The 20,351-nt window shown below is 41.8% G+C and overlaps 1 protein-coding gene across 1 annotated transcript in view; it reads right to left on the minus strand.

Moving 5' to 3' along the window:
* The window catches only part of LOC308108450 (receptor-type tyrosine-protein phosphatase gamma-like), a 109,840-nt gene extending 91,328 nt beyond the window's left edge, over positions 1 to 18,512 (minus strand). The window contains exon 1 of the mRNA XM_080461390.1: positions 17,779 to 18,512. Coding sequence (XP_080317516.1) covers positions 17,779 to 17,863 — 85 coding nt within the window. The 5' untranslated portion in view covers positions 17,864 to 18,512. The remainder of the gene's footprint in view (positions 1 to 17,778) is intronic.
* Positions 18,513 to 20,351: the final 1,839 nt, after the last annotated feature.

Raw genomic sequence — 20,351 nt, forward strand, 5'->3', positions numbered from 1 at the left:
TTCAAATGGCATTACGTAAACACCGATTCATTGAAACGTCACATCAGTCTATTATGCAGTGTTGTCATGCGACGCCACACCGAGTGTTTTGAAAAAAATAAAACACGGTGGACTAATTACAGAGTCAGATATTTATTTAATTTTATCTGTGCATTTAAACCCGCACATTAATCTAATTGCTTGATTCACTGTTCATTTAAACGGAACAATCTGAGCTCTCGCTCGGAAGTAATTCACTGAGATCAAAAGTGAAGGGAATATACAAACACGGCCACTGAGATGAGTGTTGCTTGTACAGGAGGGCTGTAACAGGGGGGGGATGCAAGGCCGTGCACATATAGAAATGATGCAAGTGACAGGATGTCCATTTTGCACACGCACAGCGAGTACTAGTTGCAAAGAACATTTCATCGTGGAGTTGCGATACAAAATAAACTGTGATTTTAGTCAGTTTGTTTCTGTACAAGTAATAAGAGTATTCATTGACAATGAAAACAATCTATGGTTGACATTGCCAACATTCTCCTATTTCAATGAGTTAAAGGCTGTTAAATTTCTTACAGCCTCACACCCGTGCCGCTCCGTACCACGTACACCTGCTTTAAAATAAATAAAAACAAGATATCATTTGATTTAACCTCAATAATGGGAAATTTACATGCCACACAACAACATATTAGCGATTGTCACTCCTGCAGTGACCAACAAGGAGCTCCAAAAACACAAAAAAATGTGAAAAATACCTCTTGGCAACTCAATTGTCCCCGAAGAGACTGCGGCTTTATTTAACAACGCGCTTCCCATAGCCTTCATTAGGCGCACGAAGGCGGTGGTCTCGCTGTGCGTTTTAAATAAAGTGGATTCTTTCCAATGAGTCAGTCGATGCAGTTGCATTCACATTCCTCTCCAGCATTGTCCTGCTTTACATTCACTCGCAGCCACATACACGCCGACGTTTTGACAGAGGATGTCGCACAGCTCATTGACTTCACCCATCCCAGTTTTCTCATCTCGTCCCTGTAATTAGAGGGAAAGTCAATGCATGTCATTAAATTCACTAATTATACAAACTTAAATCTAAACTACCTTTACATTATTCCGTCTGTATTCACACTCGTGAGGTTTTGCTTTCGCGGCCATCACGAGTGCATAAAGGGCAGCCTCTCCATGCAAAATTGCTGTGTCGTTGGAAAAAAGGCGCATACGAGGAGAGGAGACAGCTGCAGTCCGTTCAAACTCATCTCCAATGTATACAGCCAAATGTAAGGACATCTGCTCGCTTTTTCCATTAGCCAACACATATTTATGATTTAACACCTAAATTTTGAATGTGCCAACTTAAAATTTTTTTTTTCAAAAAACTCAGAAAGGGAGCAGTTACTTGTTACTACAGTACGAGCCACAGTGGTTTTAAAGAAGAAGAAAAAACAACCTGTGAGTCCCTCTGTGCAAGCAGAGGAGCAGGAAAGTAAGTGGAGCTTGATCTTGTGAGTGCATGTTTTTTTTTTTTCTTTCATTCTCAACCCTCAGAAAAGTGGGCAATGTGGTGAGATTTCCCCGGAAGTGTTCCGAGTCACACCAAGGACCTCGAGAACACGAGAACTGCAAAGATCAGCCAAAGATAGGGCACAGAGGGAGCCGGGGCCTCGGGGCTACAAAACATCAAACCCAGAAATAATAAAACAACAACTCAAATCCCAACGCAGATATTTGGACCTACACAGCTAAAAGCAAATGAGCAGCTTCAGCAAAGAGGACATCAGCATCTTTGGGCCATAGACATGAAGCCATATTACAGTGAAATTAAGCCCATTAGTCTGGTGTTAGATCTATTCCTTGATTGATTTAATTTTTATTTCCCTCGATATTTTGTCTTTTTTTTTTTTTTTTTTCTCTTTCCTACACATATGAGCCTGTGTGCATGGCGAGGCCCGTCTAGGTCCCTGTTCATCATGTTAATTGACAGGAGGTGCTACGGCACATCCTGAGCTAAAGACGTTTTCTTGTCAATGCCGCGCAGGGCGCAGAAAAGTCTAAAATACAACTTCATAGTCAGGCGCCGAGACAAGCCGAGATAGCAAGGTGACAAAAAAACCAGAGAAACTGAAACTTTTGAGTAAGTCCAGAAACTATGCCAGAAACGCGCCCGACTGTGGGCATTGTTTGCGCCACAGCCTTGGACCTCCACCCAAACAGAGAACACTTCTGTTTGTTGTTTAAGTTTTCCCAAAGAAACACAAAGCGAGCAGAATAGGAGGAAGCGCAACGGAGACGCGCTACACTTTCTCATTATGCTACAGTTGCTCTGCAGTCTTTTCTCATAAATTCATCTGGCGAGAACTGGATAAGGCCATCTCATTATAATCAAATCCAAATGTATCACCGACTCCCAACCCACTCTCAGTTCAGGCCTCCCGTCACAGCAGCTTTCTGCATTTGAAAAAAAAAAAAAAAAGACAGAGAATGTATATTTGGGAGATCTATATTGCCTGTGCTATAGCATTAAATAAGTCGGAGGTGGGAAGGCCTGAGCAGCACAACGCCTCGTGTGTTACAGTCTTCTTCAACCTTTTACCACGAGAATAAGTGAGAAACACAGCACATCAAATGTCAGACTTTGATAGAGCATGCGGGCGAAAAGGTTCAGATGAAAGCCTCTAGTGTATTCAGTCTTCCTTGAATAGAAAAAAAAAAACAAAACAAAAAAAAAAGACATCCTGGCATTTATTCTCTATTCATAAGATGTCGGTATAGAAGCCATTGTTCTATTGTCAACCGGCTCTTTTATGAATTAAAAACCGCATGCCTTCCTGTTGGGGAGTCAATGTTTAACATAGCAGCGGCTGAACGTATCGACGACTGCCCCTCAGAAACGATTGAAATTACACAGTAAATCTGAAGTGTGTCAATCGGCCCCGTTCAATGTGCTTCCAGGGCAACGTGAGAACAGTGAATTAAGTGCATTAAATAGCTGGAGCGATCACCGATTGAGTGCATCAAGGGCCCTGATGAAAACCATTAACAAGATTAAACAAATTCAGGGTCATGACCTTTACTGGACAGGCTGGAGCGCGCTCCTTTCACCGGCCACAATAAACAATCTTCAAGATGTGTCTCCGCGCCACGGTGGCAGGGCTGTACATAACAGTTCTGACACTGTCAGGAGAATTTACTGTGTAAAGTGAGTTTTCAATTTTCAATATGTGGCAATTGGATCACTTAAGTGCCAGGAGCTTATGAGGTCATTCTTCAGGACACGGTGTGCAGCCACGCATGAATTGTCTAGTTATTGATTCTGAAATAACTTCAGCTGCCTCTGGTGGATACATTACACCCCTCGCACATTACTGGCGCTCGTGAGCGACGATGGCTGATTACTGGTAATGTGAATGGGGCCCATCAGAGTGTGACACCGAAACCAACAGGTCAGATAATTGATCGCGGCGAGCGTGGGGGCCGTCCGGCCTGAAAATTTATGCTCAGATGGGTGCAGCGAGTTGATTTCGAGGAAAAAAATAAATGATAAATACAACCATGTTGTAACATACTATTACAATACAGCTGCCAATTCAGTCCATTGCTTGGATTCAAATCTAACACCTGTGGAAATGTGCCTCGATGGGGGAAACAAAACAAAACATTTTGCTCACAATGATGGAAAATACCTAACCTCCAGGTCGTTAAAATGACTCAGTGTTAGCCATAAATAATACCACTGCAGCAGGACTTTGCATGCATCACTTCCAAACCGACTCCTCATGCCTGCCTGGGGCCATACAACCAGTCAGACCTCCTCCCTTCCTCTTTAAATGCGCTTTGATGTTGAACTCTAATCAATACTTGAAGGCTGAATTTAGAAGCGATAAATAAAACCATGAAGAGAAATGCAGTTGATACTGCTTCAACAGCCTGCTCAAAATCCTCTCTAATACATCCTATATATTGTACACAGCTCATTGTAACCCCCCCCCCCCCTTCAATAACTGTACAACAAGAAATATGCAAATACAATCTGGCAGAAGTACAGAAAGTCAAACTCTCACCAGGCATATTTGTGTAGTATGTTTCCATCACATTCAGTGAGCTATAAGGTCATGTTTTTAGAAACGGCATCTTGAAACCGAGTGAAAACATTTTAATAAAAAGAACATTTTGACTTGCTCTGCTGGCAGATATTAATTTGTTTCAAGCACGTTAGCTGGAGCCAGTGAGAGCCAAGCAAAAAGCACTTGTAAAAATCATTGTAGGGCGATTCTGACTCATAACAGGTGTAAAAACATTTGACTATTTTCACTCACGTTTCTAGAGGTGTCCAGTTATGGATGTGATTGCTGGTTTTACCTTGCTTTAAAGCATTGTGGAACTATATTGCATTACATTGAAGGAGACTGACATTCTGTCCTGCTCATGTAATTATGGAATTGCCAAAAATGGATCCTGTGTAGAGTGCTTCTCCCCGTAGGCTGTGGATTTTAGAAGATTCAGAACAATTCATTACATGCTGCCTGGCTTCGATAAAATAATTGCTAAGAAAGAAATGGTAAAATGTAATGGGAGAAAATGAAATTAATGTCTTCCTCACACCAAAGATGTTCTTGATTCCCTGTAGATACTCCACTCCCCACTGCTGAGAAAAACCACATAGTATACATTCCCAACTGTTCAAATTGATTAAATTCGCTGTGAACATTTGAAAAAAAAGAACTTATAGCTACAAAGACCTTCTCCATTAATTGTGTCATTTAAATTCCAAGGTATTCAGAAGTAAAATTCCAATTTAGCAAATTAAAAGCAGGGATACGTGTGAAACTTAGCTGTGGTCCAAACAAAACAAGAGTTTTCCTGCTGATTAACTTGGGAGGTGCTACTGTGGAAGAAATCGAGCACCATGCAGCAATAAGATGGCCACTAATTAGCCAAAAGGGATTACAAGACTATTAGAGTAGCAGTCATCTATGCCAACATATCACTCATGACAAATGAGGACATCTGCTCAGACCACAGCTCCACAACATTCATGCTCCTGTTTGGCCTCGTTTTCATGTGCAGCAGATTGGTGGGTTTCTGTTCAATCGACCGCGGACCACCCAAAAATCCTAACCGCACGTGCTGCACATCACACTCGCTCAAGCCACCTTGGCACCGATTGCGCCTTCTACAAGTAGTCAAAACTTGCAGAAGAACAAAGTCAAGGCTAATAAACATCAGATCCAGAGCACGAGAGAGCAGGAGCAAACCAAGGCTGAAAAAAAAAAAAAAAAAAACAGCATTCAATTGAGGGGTACTTGGCTGTGACTCAAGGTAATGATTCTAATCAAATACCACACTCTACAGCCGAGTGCTGGAGCCAACATGCAAGGGCATTTAGCCGCAGTACTTACAACCTAATAACGCTGCTCCAACAAAATACCAAAACACTCCATCACTAATAACAATATAACCTTATTAAAACCCCTTGGGAAAATTGTTAGCAAATTGACCCGTCAATGGGAAACCACAATATGGCACTCCGGGGAGCAGGTGGGGGGGGGGTCAAGGGTTTTGCTTAAGGAGCCACGGAGGTGGCCTGTCTGCTGGGGGGGGACCAAACCTGCAACATTCTGATTCTGAGCTCACGTCTCTATCCACCCCGCCACTGTCCTACATAATATACCAAATTTACTGAAGAAGCTTTTAGCGCCGATGCCAAAACAAGACTTCATTTACTGGAGAATCAGTGAATCACCCCCACCCCCCCCCCCAGAACATGCCCACATTCTGTTTCACTTTTTATAAAACACAGGAAATAACTCAACAGTAAAACTATAATAGTAATCACTCAAACAGTTTGTTGTAGACGATATAAGGATTTGTCAAACATCTTGAAATTAAAAAAAAAAAACAGTACAGGAAGGGTTGTGCTTTTTACTACCAATGGATGCCAACATCTCAGGAAATTCAGCATCCAACAAAAACTTGAGTCAAAGGGCGCATGCTGTGAAGTGCCCAAATATGGTCGACGCTAAATACGCAGCCAGACTAAGCCGCCTGTACGTTCATTATGTGCATCATTTGGTACATTTTCAAGTAGCAGGATGAGCAATACCTCTGGTTATCTGTTGGGGCAGTGTTGTTTGGATTAGAAGTGGCGTCGGTAAAAGTACTGTATTTTAGCACAGATGATCCTGGACATCATTATGTCATTATATGCGTGTAAAGTAACAGGTAATAGAAACATTACTGATACAATTTTCTTTAAAAGAAAATATGTTACAACAGATTATTCATTTGACATTTTTATAATAATTTTTTGTGTAATGACTAATATTTCGAGGTGAATAAAGGGTAGGAGTAAATACGCTTTGCTTCTTCCTACTTTGTTTTGAATATGTTGGACCGTTATTTATTTTGTTACTTTTTTTGCATCTCTTCTGTTCCCTTTGTTGTTTGTTTGTGTTAGTTTAACTTTGTTTTGTTGTGTACCCACGTGTCCGAAATAAACTTAAAAAAAAAAAAATACTTTGGCACCAGGAGCATATGAGACATTGCTGCAAATCTTGGCATTAAAATGTGACAGTAATTTAGACCGTAACAAAAATTACATTTTTTGTTCATATTTCTTACAATATAAACTCAGATATGGCTTACCATCTTTGGTTTCAAGCTAAACTGACTGAATTCATTTATCAAAAACAAAAGGGTTATTGGACCAAACTCTGTTATATATCCATTGTGTTATCTTCAGGCACATTGACAGGTCACAAAAACATGAAGCGTGATGTTTGTGTTAAGCCGTTTATCCCCTGGATCCTCTTTACCCGATAAAAAAAAACTACTTTTATCTGCTCATCGACGGGATCGCTGGCCTAAATGCATGATTAATCTTTCTTTACCTCAAAGTAGCAACCTCCACTTTAACAAGCCAACACTCTGATGTTACTGGTGCCATAAGGGCCATTTAAAGCATTTAATTTCAAACATTAAAGCAGCACAGATGATTGTCTGGAGAACTGCGAGGCTGATGCAGCAGAGCAATTGCTCCGCGGTTGACGCTGGCTGTTCAGTGAGGGGGACAGATGATCTCTGGATCCCCGAGCGATTAGCCGTTACCTTGGGAAAGGTCTCCGCTGCTGCAGTAAACACGTACGTTGGGAGGTTTAGACGAGCCGTGACAACAACACGCAGCAACCCGTCACAACCTCAGCCCATATCGCCGTTTGACACATAAGCCGGCACGTTTGGAATTTCGACAATCAAGCCGCTAAAATGATTTGGCCGCCGACCGAAAGGCGTTTTTATTCTCCCTTCTTTAAACAATGAATAAATTCATCTGTTGAATGCGTCGTCACGAAATTTCTCCGGCTGATAAATACGAGTGTTGTCTTTGTTGAGGAAGCGTAAAACATAAGTCTTCGTGAAATATGAAAATGTCAAAGGAAAAGGCCATGGTATTCAAATCCCTAGTTAATTAGGGTTCCACTACCAGGAGGGTTTGAATGTTTGTGTTGAAGAACAGAAACATTTGCATTCCCCAAAGGGGCACATGTCAACAGGATCGATAGGCTCGTCTCCCGACTCCTGTTCCAGCTCCAAAAAGCCTCCAACTCAGCAGATCTTCACGGCAGGAATCCCCGAACTCTACACCAAATGTTCGCACAAGCCATTGCCTCCATTTTTACAGATTCCCCTGTTAGAATTAGTTCAGCAAAACATGCAAAAGTAAGCCCTTCGTTATGATGTATTACGATCAAGGAAAAGGCAAAGACCTTAGAACACTGAAAATGTTCTGTGGCCTTTTAAATGACAAGTCAAACCGCAATCCCACCCCCCACCCCCACACTACTGCTTTAGTGCTTTCACTCCCAAAAAAAAAAAAATAAAATGGCTGAAGAGAAACAAACAGAGCTCCAATCTCATTCTTAATCTAATGGACCGAGCCGTGGCGGGATGTCAACTTAGAGAGGGAGAGGTGGAAGCATTTGACACAGAATTAATGAAATGGGTTTAGCACTGGATTGTACAAGTACATATTAACTCAATGTTACCACACAGAAGGTTAATAACCTCTTTGATTACTACCAGCCCTCTTTATTTGCCACTTATGTCATCACTTCATGATAAACGACCCTTAATTAATATTCCATAATGAAATCTAATACATGGTAAACTAAAGTGCCCTCCGACTCAGCATCTCGGGCTCGAAGTAACAGTCAACAGTTTGTCGGGGGGGGGAGAGCCACAGCTGGTATTATGCAAGGGGCGTTCTCAAACTTTGCACAATCCAAAACGGTAGCCAGTTAAATAAAGTACTGTGGAGTGATTGAAACTCTAAGAAGTAGATATTATAGTGCCAACATTTATTATTTTCACAGCCAAGAAAACTTAGCTTCTTAAGCAAACCACTCTGCTCTTTGCAAACACTTCACATCTCATGTGAATTCATGAGTTGGAAAACCCACCGTGACATAAGTCGAGGGTAAAATGGTTTTAAAAACACCTTATTTTTTTCCCCATCAACACCAACAGAAAATGGTGTGGGTGCCTTTTTAATTGACTGAGGCACCAACAATTTACACTTCAAGCGTCGCCAGCACATTTTTTGCAGGCTAGATCCTTACCATGCGACGTGGAGAGAGCAAGTAAACAGGCAGTACTAGAAAGTACAGAGATGAATAATTAAGATAGCATTAAAACACATTTGTGTAGTTTTCATTTGTGCCTGTGGGCCAATTGTTCCTTTATTTGTTGGCCTGTGCCAAAATGGATGTCAGAGTTATTGGATCATTTCCAAATCAAATTCCAATTGTTTCTCTTCCTGTACAACGGTTTTGATGTGTGGTGACTCATCCCGTACTTTAGGGAGTTACCCAGTTCTACAGCCAATAAAAATGTTGAATTTATAAGCCCCCTCCACAATAATTATGAGGAACATGAAAATTAACATGACGTCACAATGCCACAAACGCCAACCCTCTTTTTGATATCAGATTGAATCAGCAGGGTAATGCTCAAAATCTCAAACTTATCTGGATCAAGCTTCCTATTTTGAAGTGTTTTTACCCTGATACCAGACAAAACCAATCAAAATTCACTCTTGACAGCCATTTCACGAAACCTCCGTGTGCATGGAGTTGCAACCATCTCATGCAAGCTGCTTTCTTCCCAACTTATTTTGGTGTGAAATCCCCAAAGTCCATTTCACCGTGAGCCTGATGTGTGGCTGGTCAAAAATGTTAATGGCAACGCTGCTCCGGTTATAATGCACATCTTCCACAAAGCAATGCACCTTCACTGAGACAATGACGATGATGTGATGGGCCCTAGCAGACCGAGAAGCCTGGGAAATCATGGATTTCTCCCCCAACACAGGACGACTTGTTGGAGCAAAAAGAAGCTGCAGGTAATCGGCCGGATTCAGCACTTTTGGGTCATCTCAGGCTATCTTTTGCTCCTCCATTGTTCAAAAATTGTTGTTCACGTCGCGCACAGCTGGCATTATTAGTTTAGCAGAGCAAAGCTTGCAGCTCACTTTACCTTTCAATATTATCAGGAAGGCAATTTTCATTTCTGCAGTGATGGTGAGGCAAGTCTATTTGTTAAATCACCGCTATTAAAATATCAAAAGAGCGCAGTTTACGAGGAAACGCTCCCGAGAGGCTTCAGCCACAGAATTCTGTTTTCATATGAAGAGAATGGAGCAAATATTGGAAAGCTATGATAAAAATCGAGAAGCCCTCTCAAGTCCAACAAGATAAAATAAATTTGGGGTATGAACAGAAATAGGAGCAAATTTGTTCTGACTGGGACGAGTGTCAAAAACCTGATGCAGTAGAGTCATCCAGTCACAAGAAAGGGATCGGAGAATAAATCTGAGAAAATGAAGGAAATAAAATGGAATAAAAAAATATGTATAAAAAAAGTAGTAATGTGTGGCATTATTCAATAGTAACATATTGTTCCTCCCCCACTTGTTCTCCAACTTTGGGTTATTTTAACAATATGTAGTCTGATCATGTACAGATATACACTAACAGGTTTAGCATTCTGTAATCTAAATAACCAAATGAATCGCTGTCAACGCTGCAACTGCAGCCCTACGTGGACTAAGAAGAAAAGACTATGGATGAAAGGGGGGACAGTTTTAAACGGTAGGCAATGAAGCAGAATTAGTATGTTTAGGTTTTTGTTTTTTTTAACGACTTGTCAAGTGACAATCTTTTACAGAAATCCACCACGTTGTTTAGAAAGAAATTGGAAATTTGCACATACCACTAATGTTTACTTTTATACCAACTTCCTCTAAACTACAAAAGTTGTCGACATTGTCAAGTTTACATAGGTGATTGTTAAATTTAGCGGCTTAAAATTTTAAATAAAACTATTTACACCAGTGGTCACCGTCAACAGCATGGAAGAGTAGGAAATCCGGAGTGATGACGTTCACATTAACGTACTTAAAAACTGCAACGACCCAGTTTCAAACCATAACCAACCGACGCGCATACAGACTAAAGACATTACTCCCATCACTGACGCACAGGGAAATTTCACTTTCTACGGCTATTCAAACCAACAAGGGTTTAATTTATGCAACGGGTAAAATTTAATTCAAACACACCTTGACTCGCACTCGGAGAACGTATTTTGCATTCTGCACAGCACCCCGAGCTTGATAAAACATGCACAGCCTAATCCTATATCTTCGCTGATTGTCGCCATAATTCATGACAGAGAAAATGAGCCTTGTGGAGGAGAGACAGCCTACTTCTGGATGTGTTCTCCTCTTGCCTTGGGAAAAAAAAAAAAAAAAAAAAAAAGACAGTCTTGAATGTCACCCACAAAAAACAGATGAGCACAAAGCAAACACACATGGTCTGTTGACCCACAATAACACAATGCAGGAAAACGGGGCCTGAAGGTTTCCATTGTCTCAGCTCTCCACGGGGCAGCGCTGACTGACAGTTCAGCTGTAAGTAAAGCTGACATGGTATCACATCGCGGCAAGATTGTGGAAGGGTAGGAAGGACATGGCAACTGAAGGACAAAGGACATTTATTGATATGGCCCAGTCCTCCCGTGCAGCGGGAGATGTCCTTCGGTGAAAGTGCCTTATTGCCTGGACATTAATCACTATTGTCATGAAGCACAGGAAATAAGTGGACTAGTTTCCCCCAACAGCACTTCCCTCCCTTCTTTCAAACCCGCCTGGTCAAATCCAGTGTGTGTGTGTGTGTGTGCGTGTGTGTGTAAGAGTGCTCTGGGTTAGATGTTGCTGGGACAGATGAAATGATTTGGAGTGAAGTGGCTGTGAGTCATTCTGAATGATTAAAATGCGACTATGACCAGCTTCGAGTATCTTGGCTGAAAGACGGAGTGAATTCAACCACACACACACACACACCAAGTAATGAAGTGATGACTGATTGCCTAGATTAACATAAGTTAAACAAATAAACAGTTTAATCACTATTAATGTCAAATTACTGTGATTATCTTACAAAATAAACATTGTTCTCTAAACGTGGGGCTCACACCGACCGAAATGCTCCACTTCAGTATTCATTTCTGCAGAGAAATTTTCACCCTCCACGTTTTGGTTCACTCGCAGCTCTTCTCTCCCACTTCACAGTGTACATATTACACCAGATTGGTCTCTGCCAGACTGCTGTCTCTGAAGCATTAATTTCACCGGCGGACATATAAACGTCTATATTTATTGACAAGTGAAATTAAATTAACATTTAATGAGGATGCTTTACATTTGTTATCGTTTTTCTTCACGCGCATTAAACGGACAAGAAATGCTGCCGCTTCACTTCTGAGGCAATTAAAACGAGTAATACGCAGTCTGAAAGTATCGCCAGCCACATTGATTATAAATGAGCTGCAATTGTGTCTTCAATACGCTTGTAAAACAAAAGGACACCCAAGAACAACTGCGAACAACAGTGCAAACGTGGCTGCTAAAAGCACAGGCGACTAAACTTATGTAAATCATGGCGAGAGACCCGATCCAAACTGGAAACGTATGCAGCTGCCGGCGGTGGACAGGACAGCGCCCCCAAGCTTATCACTGATCATCGTCTTAACCAAAGAAAGTACAAAGTAATGACACTCCAATAAAAAAAAAGAAAACAGCAGAGGACTCACAACTGAGCCATCTCCAATCTGCTTTGTGACCGTGTGAACGCTGCAATTCAGGCTTTTGCACACCAGGCCCAGGCCTCGATCCCGTGTGGTACCAAATCGGATATGCATCTGATGTCTTTTAATGCGAGAACGGCCAAGTCGCATGTGTACAAATTCCACGTAGTTGAAATCGGTTTACTTCCGTAAACGGCGGAGTTGGCGTGATGTCACGCCTTCTTCCGCGACTGCGGGTTAGTCCGGGGCGGGAAACTGTTCACACACGGCGAACGTAGCCCGAGCCACGCTAACCCGACTCACCTCAGCCACACTTTGATCGTCCCGGCGGTGAACGACATGCTGCGGAGTCTTTGACCACTCGTAGTGCAGCGAAGCCAAAAAACCCTCCTGCGTTTGTCCTTTTTGTGAACCCGCACAAAAGACACAAATGCGCCACTGTGCAGTGATACACACATCCTGATAAGGAGTTTACACTAATCCATGAATCAATAGATGAGTGGCTGATCTGCAGCGGGGCACCGGAAATGGCGAGGCACAGAGAGAAGTGGTAGTTAGTAAACATATGACACACAAAAAATAAATGCAGAATATAAACTGTTCCTGTTCATCAAGTCATATAGCATCTCATATGCACACTATAATTCACACGCAAAAAAAAGTGTTTAACACAACAATTGTGTATGCTATTGCACATTATAAAAAGGAAAAGAGAAGATGCTTGTACATTTTGGTTTTAAAGGAGTGATTTCTTTTGGGAGGGGCGAAAAAGAAATGTATAATTAAAACGAAAAAAAACAGTCGCTAAAAATAATTGAGTCACCTCCAATTGTGAAGCTGTCTGATACCATCATGATGATGAACTCAGTTTGATCCACAACTTTTTATTCATTTCGTTCGTCAAGAAGGAACTGATATAGTTTAATTGCTCAGACAGTTTCTGTCATCATATCACATTTCCATCACTGTCTTACATAAAACGACACCGCGCCTCTTAATTTAATTTCAAGTGGATGCTTGGGATTGTACTCAAGTAAAAGTATTATCGAAAATCACCTTTCAATTGCATCTATATTTAATAAAACTTCAACTGTATAAATTATCCGTTTAATGCAGACTTAGACCAGCAATAAAGTGTAAATATGAAGCAGCGGTTAGGTTTTTTTTTTCCTCTGAAAAGGTATTGGCAAATCAAGAGGCTTGATTACAGTAATGAATTTGTAATTTGTTACTTTCACCCTTTGGTGTTTGCATAAATGCATCTGTATTATCAGTAGCGACACATTCTGTGAGGTAGCCGAGGAAGAAAGAAAAAAAAAAAAAAAAAAAAAAAGAAAAAAAAAAAAGGGAGCTCATCCCACAAGCTGCTTCATGGAAATAATGCCCATTTTTCACAGCTGATCAGTTTGAGGTAAACACGCTGGGGTGCTTCTCCCAAACCACAACGGGTGGTCACTGCTTAACCACCATATTACGACATAAAATGCATAACAAACATTGGTTTCTCCCTCTCCCTACCCCCCCCCCCCCCAAAAAAAAAAACTAAATCTGACTGCTGTGCCACAAAATTAACTCCACTCTTGAAATAATCTTATCACCAACAATACTGCATTGTTGTTTTAAAGTTGTTTTTTTTCCCCCCCAACCACATCTAATTAGAAAGATAGATAAGCTCGTCATTAAATTTCAAATGCAATAAGCAAAAGGATAAACAGCGAATTAGCTGCACACCAGTGAAAAGTGATTACAGTTGCAATGTTTCCCCATCGGACCATTTAGTGGGTGGCACAGGCAGCTGGTGGAGAGACGAGAGATAACGGTGCGCCGAGCCCATCTATGATTGAGACGCAGCATATGGTACTGTTGCCATTTTAAAAAAAGTGGAGTTTGGGTTTGGAGATGTTGTGTCAGTCCCGTACATATTGAAGCAGTTATCCAGAGAAGATATAGGGGACCTTGATGATAATGAAACTGCTGCCAACATCAGACATGTCCAGACAGCTGGTATGCTGCTGGCCCAGCAGTACACCAGGACCTCATTAATGACATTAATAGCATGTTCGAGCACTAATATTCTCTTTACAGCTGGCAGTGTTGGTTAAAATGGCCATCGTTGCTCTGTTCAAGAATTCTGTCAAGTCACCGGTTCTATTCTCATTTTTAAGAATTGGACTCCTTTATGCTTCAGGACTGCACTTGGCGTCTGCTTTTCTAATTATGCCGTACAAATACCTTTAAAAAACACATGTATAGGAACAGACACATTGAAATACTTCAGTATTAAAGTGCTATTTTTGTGAAACCATAAACCCTCAAAACACTAACGGGTTAATTATTAGTTGCATACAAAAGCTGTTGGCAAACAAAAGGTGCATTTTGTCCTTGCAGGGAAAGTGAACCATTTACTTTGCAGATTTTAAGCACAAGTTATTTCTGATGTCATTTTGTGTTTAAAAATAAAGAAAGAAAGTAAGACATTGTGATGGGGTCACAATGTATTTAGACATAACCTCTCTAGCGTGGGGGAAATTTGCATGATCTTTAATAAAAGTACCTTTGGTGGGCGTTTTAAAGTTATCTTCCACAGACACTAATGAATACAGTTAGATGAACTACAGACATAAACACAGATGAGATTTTTTTTTTTTTTAATCCACCCACTTTCAGCTGGCGCAGCAGTGAGCTTGCACTCCCCTTTCTGCAGGGTGTCAGAGGTCTGGGGAGACACGCTGTGTGAGAAAACGCAACTGTACGGCGCCGGTACGACGACTCGTCGGTATAGCTCCAAACTGAGGACATGAGGACGTGGAAGCATGTGGGGGAGGAAATGGGGGGTTTTGGGGTGAGGGATGGGAGGAGGGGTGACTCAGAGAGGAACCATTCTCCTGTGTTACATCACTGCTCCTCAATATAGAGGCCGATTGGTGCCACAGAAAAAAAAAAAAAAAAAATCATAGGATTAACTTTAAAACACAGCATTATTTCACCTCGGATATCGACGTGAGAAGGCAGTATCACAAGTCTTCACAGATGAGAATGATACTTTTTAATGTGGAAAATTATGGAGGAGTAAATATTGTGTGTCAACAGATGCTACCAAGATATTTCTGCTACACAAGGAAAGCCTAATTGGGTCCAGCTGATAAATGTAGGGAGGCATTTTCTTATGTTGTGCTGAAAAGTAACAAGACGTTAAAAAACCAAAAATACATCTGTGATTTGAAGATGTATGAACAGTTTAACCAGTAGAAATTCCCTTTGCCGACACTGGGGTACCCCCCACCTTACATTTATATCACAAGAAACTCAGTTTTTTTACAATATTAATTCATCATGTTTCTTAGTTAAGCACTTTTATCCAAATGTTCTCTCCTGTTTTGAGATTGTTGGCAGGTATCAGTATCGGAAATTGAGAAAGAGTTTATTATAAATCGATACTACGGTTATTGTTGTTCACAAAACATATTTGTAGAGAGACACCAAATACACATTGTTACATTTATTCGAGATATTTATGTTCAGTGTCTGTTTTACTCAAGTGGCAGAACAATAAATCGCTGCTGGCTAAAGACAGGGGACACTCTAAAAAACAGATATGCACAGGGAGAATTCCCCATAAAGGCCACAACCTGGACTCAAACATATTGTTTGTTTTAGTATTACGATGCCTCTTGGCACTTTACTGCCGTTTTAATACCTTTTACTAGTGTTTTTATTGATACACACTTTTTAAACTCTCCAGCTGAACCTTTTGCAGAGTAATTTCATTGTGCTTATGGTGTATATTTTTGAATGACAATAAAAATATCTATCCATCTATTGTCATTTAACAGTACCGACCACTGCACATTCAAATCCACTAATCAAAAGATAACAGAGGCTATGATACAGGCAGGTTTGAAATCTGTTTTCTTACAAGTCAACTGGACTTGCTTAAGATTTTAGGAAAAAATCCACCTCCAATAATGACAGAAGATTCTGGAAGTTTAGATGTGATGGAGCCTTTCTAATGAAAAATGAAACTGAATAAACAACAGGAACGCAGTGACCGGGATGACCGAAAGTCCCCAAAGACGGAAGGGCAAATGTTCCACGTTGACACGTTGGCGAGAACAATACAACAATAACCAGCGAAAAAATGTTTCAAGAACAATTCATGGTTGGTCCAAGCATGAAAATGCTGGGGAACAGGGTGGGAGGGGAGCCACCTCCTGACTTCCTTTCAACTGTACCAAAGTCCAGACGTCATCAAGGGTCACCGAGCCTTCGCTGGTCAGGCTTCCCTGTTGTGGACAGTGGACAGCTTCCTCTTTCAGCTCTCTTCTTGAAATTCACTTTTATCGTGTGGCTTTTAACGATCGATAGTTTGTTATTGTCCTGTAAGCACCATCATTATTGGTGGCCAGATTGAAAATACCGATACTTCCAAATATGTAATCCCCCCCCTCCCCCACCCCAGAAAAAAAAACTATAGAAATTTAACACCATATTTACACTGAAGTCACTCATTTCAAATAAATGCGTTTTCATATTATTCCACTATTTATGTGCAAATTTTACATCAAGAGGCCAAGATGCATTCAGATAAAAGGCTCATTAATACACGTGTAGAAATAAGATGAAGGCTATAAACTACTGTTTCAATAGCTGGAATATGAATTAAATCGAGTTTACCCCCTTTCACTGACTACATAGGCTTAGATTTTCCCCTCACACATTAAGCTTATGTGTGATAGAATACCCGATTGATATGGTCAATAACTATGGCATTGGATCAGAAAGGAGATGAGTGCTGTGTGTAAATCAAAATATAAACTTTACCAAAAAAAAATCCTTCATTTGCCACAGATAAAAACCATCAGGGGTCACAATCTGCCTATTCAGTGTCGATTAACGCAAACGCAGGACCCGATCGGTGCCTGTGTGGCATTAGTCGCCCTTCATACCTGCGCATCCATCCACGAACCAACAGCGCTAACTATCGCCCTCATCTCCTCGCTACCTACGCACATGACAAGGAGACGCACGCCGATTATACCCCACACAAACTAGGACCACAACTCGTGCAAGCCTGGCAGAAAAACTTGGGACACCATGTAAACACCGCTGTGAAGCGACAGGCCACGCCGCCGGGGAGGGGAGGGGAAGGGAGGGGGGGGTGGTGGGGGGAAATCACGGCGATGTCACGAGGAACAAAGTGAAAATATAAAAGTACAGAATCGCCATGGGGAACGTTTTAGTGCGTCTCTTCACATTAATGCACCGCATGCATGTTGATGAGTGTGGGCAAGCCGAGCGGACAAGGAAAAGAGCCGAGGGGTCCAGAAGACAGGATCAGTTCAAATGTTTTATTTATTTTTTTATTTTATTTTGCAGACACGTTAACGCAGCACATAGTTTGCGCCACAGTCCGACTGCCTAATCAATAACATGCGCACAAATCCCGGAGCCTGAACGCCTCACCGTTCAACACAACCCCGCCGGCTCGGCCCTGAAATCCCCCCACAATCCAGCCTCTGGGAGAGGAAGGAGGAGAAGAGGAAGAAAAGGAAAAAAAAAAACAAAACTGGGATTTCCCCCCCCCCTTCATAGCCTTGATTTAAAAAGAAAAACATCCCCACGGTGTGTGACGGCCGTTACAGCAGGAGTACTCACCAGGTTGACAGTCTTTGTGTTTGGGCAAGGTTAAAAAAATTAAGGATAAAATCCACCAGCAACTCGGTTCCCGTATTCTCCGCATGTTAGACTACTCATCGAGAGCAACAAGAAGGCAACGGGTGACAAAGTTTTGTTTTTTTTTCTCCCCTCTTTACGGGCAAAACACACCGGAAAAAAAAAAAAAATGTTTTTAAATAAATGTCACACACAAGCGGAGCTGAAAACGAAGTTGGCACAGCGGCCACGAAGGCAGAGCATCAAAGTAACGAGGCTACAGTCACTGTTTTACTTTTTCAATATATAGTTATTTAAAAAAAAAAAAAAGAAAAGAAAAAAAAAAGGACGAGTTTATTCGCCTCCTGTCCGAGCAGAGACCGCTTTTAGCTTCGAGGAATAAAACGGCGCGAGCACCGCGGCGGTGCGGGAACAGTTCACGAGCTGTAGTCGGACTCCTCCGTGTGTCTGCAGCGGGCTTCCAGATAGCGACATTCCCGAAGTGTGGACGGTCTCCACCGGCGATCGATCGCCGCCTTTAACTACCGGAGAGAAGGGCGAAAAGAAGTGCACGAGCAATATTGATCGCACGTGGTCATTATTAAGTGATTATCCGCGGCGCGAGCGAAGCGAAGGGTGAAGCGGGAGGTGGGGACGAAGAGAAAAAGTGAGGCTGGAAATGTCCCATTCTTCCATCCAGGAAGTAGACTGTAGCGGTCAGGCATGCACGGATATGTGGCTACTGCTGCTCCGGTCCCATCCTACCGGACAGGCTGCGCGTGAGAGTGCGCGTGTGAGTGTGTGCGAGAGAGAGAGAGAGAGAGAGAGAGAGAGCGTCTGAAAGGGGGGGGGGGAGGGAGGGCGCTTCTTGGATTTGCTCAATGCAAAATGACTGGTAACGCACCCAGAGGCAGCTATTCTGTCTGAAGGTGCCGCGATAAGAAAGACTGCAGAAATCAATGGCTTGTGTCGGACTGTCACGTCACCGTGGTTTATGTGCACCGGATCCCCACTGCCTCTTTTCTAAGTGTTGCATCAAACACGAGGAAATATATTATTTAACCCTTTAGCATCCAGGAGGAAGAAGAAGGAAAAAAAGAAAAAAAAGAAAAAAAAACAATCTTAAAGCAGACACAGACTCTGAAAGCTTGACCTGAACTATTAACAGTTGACCTATATATAGACTCAGGTATTAAACTTGACTCGGGGACTCAGACCGCCATCTGGATGTTTTAATACACACCTGGGCTCTTCAAGAGTAAACCCAGATTCTTGTGGATTCTGTCAAAGAACACTTTTCATACTTTAAGGAACAAATCGTGGCTGTGGGGGTGGGGGGGTGGGATGGGGCTTCCAATAATAATAATAATACAAAAGAAATTAAGTTAGGCATTCACCTTTTATGCAAAGTGGATTTTTTTAATGTGCCATTTAATTGAATAAGAAATATTATGTGTATAGGCAAACAAGAAAAATAATGTGGAACTGCGCAAATGTGCACCCGGCGTAACGCGCACCGAGTTCATCCCTCCCCACTGAAAAAATCCTGGCTCCAGCCCTGGAAATGGATTCTCAAAACCAGACCTGAATTCCATTCTTCTTTTTTTTTTTCTTCTTTTTTTTTTTAAACGGCTTTATTCTGTGCAGGGTCACAGATCGCCAGCTATAACTATGGGTACACCGTGGACAGGTCGCCATTCCATCAGGGCAAACACACACAGAGACACACAAAACCACTCACATTCACACCTCGGGCAATTCTGGGTTACTGGTTAACCCGACACGCATGTTTTTGGACTGTTGGAGAGAACCCATGTAAACTCCACACACAGAAAGGCCACGGCCACCATGGAAACCCACGACCATATCACTGTGAGGCTTTTTCTACTGGACACCCTTTTTTTAATACCTGATCAAGACGGTTGAAAACAGAGCTTGGGTGTCTTTATATAGAGATTTATTTAATCAGTGCTTTAAAAATTTTAAAGGATCTAGATTCATGAAATCACGTCTAGAATTTGGACATGGATTATTGAGAGAAAAAAGAAAAAAAAGACTTAGAGCAGGATTGTTTTCATACCTGACACTTGTAAACACATCTAGGTTATCTTTATATTGCAGACACAGATTCTTTAAACAAGACCCCGTCAGTCACAACTCGACTTTGGGCTGTTTAAAAGGCACAGCTCCATCAAATCAGACCTGGAATTTTTTTAAACCAGACCTAGATGCTTTGTAGTGGTTTTGACCTCTTGAAACTACGCGTGCACTCTTTAAAGCAAAGTTGTATTCTTTTCATCACAGCCAGACTCTTTGAGGTACACCCGGATTCTTTCAAGTGAACCCAGACTCCTGACGGTAAACCGGAATTCTTTGAACCAGGGCCTTTAAACAAATGCATTTCTTCACAATTTCAGGTAAAACAGCAACACAAAAATCAACCCATCGAGTGGTTGAACAGCACTTCGAAGGGCTGGGCTGGATAAAGTGTGAAGTGGAACCGTTTTTTTAAAACGACCAGAGAAGAATCCACTGGTTCCTCGTCGCCTCAAATCCTGTCTTCTCACTGTTGCTGC

This window comes from Lipophrys pholis, assembly GCF_963383615.2.
Source record: "Lipophrys pholis genome assembly, chromosome: 4".
Taxonomy (NCBI): Eukaryota; Metazoa; Chordata; class Actinopteri; order Blenniiformes; family Blenniidae; genus Lipophrys; species Lipophrys pholis.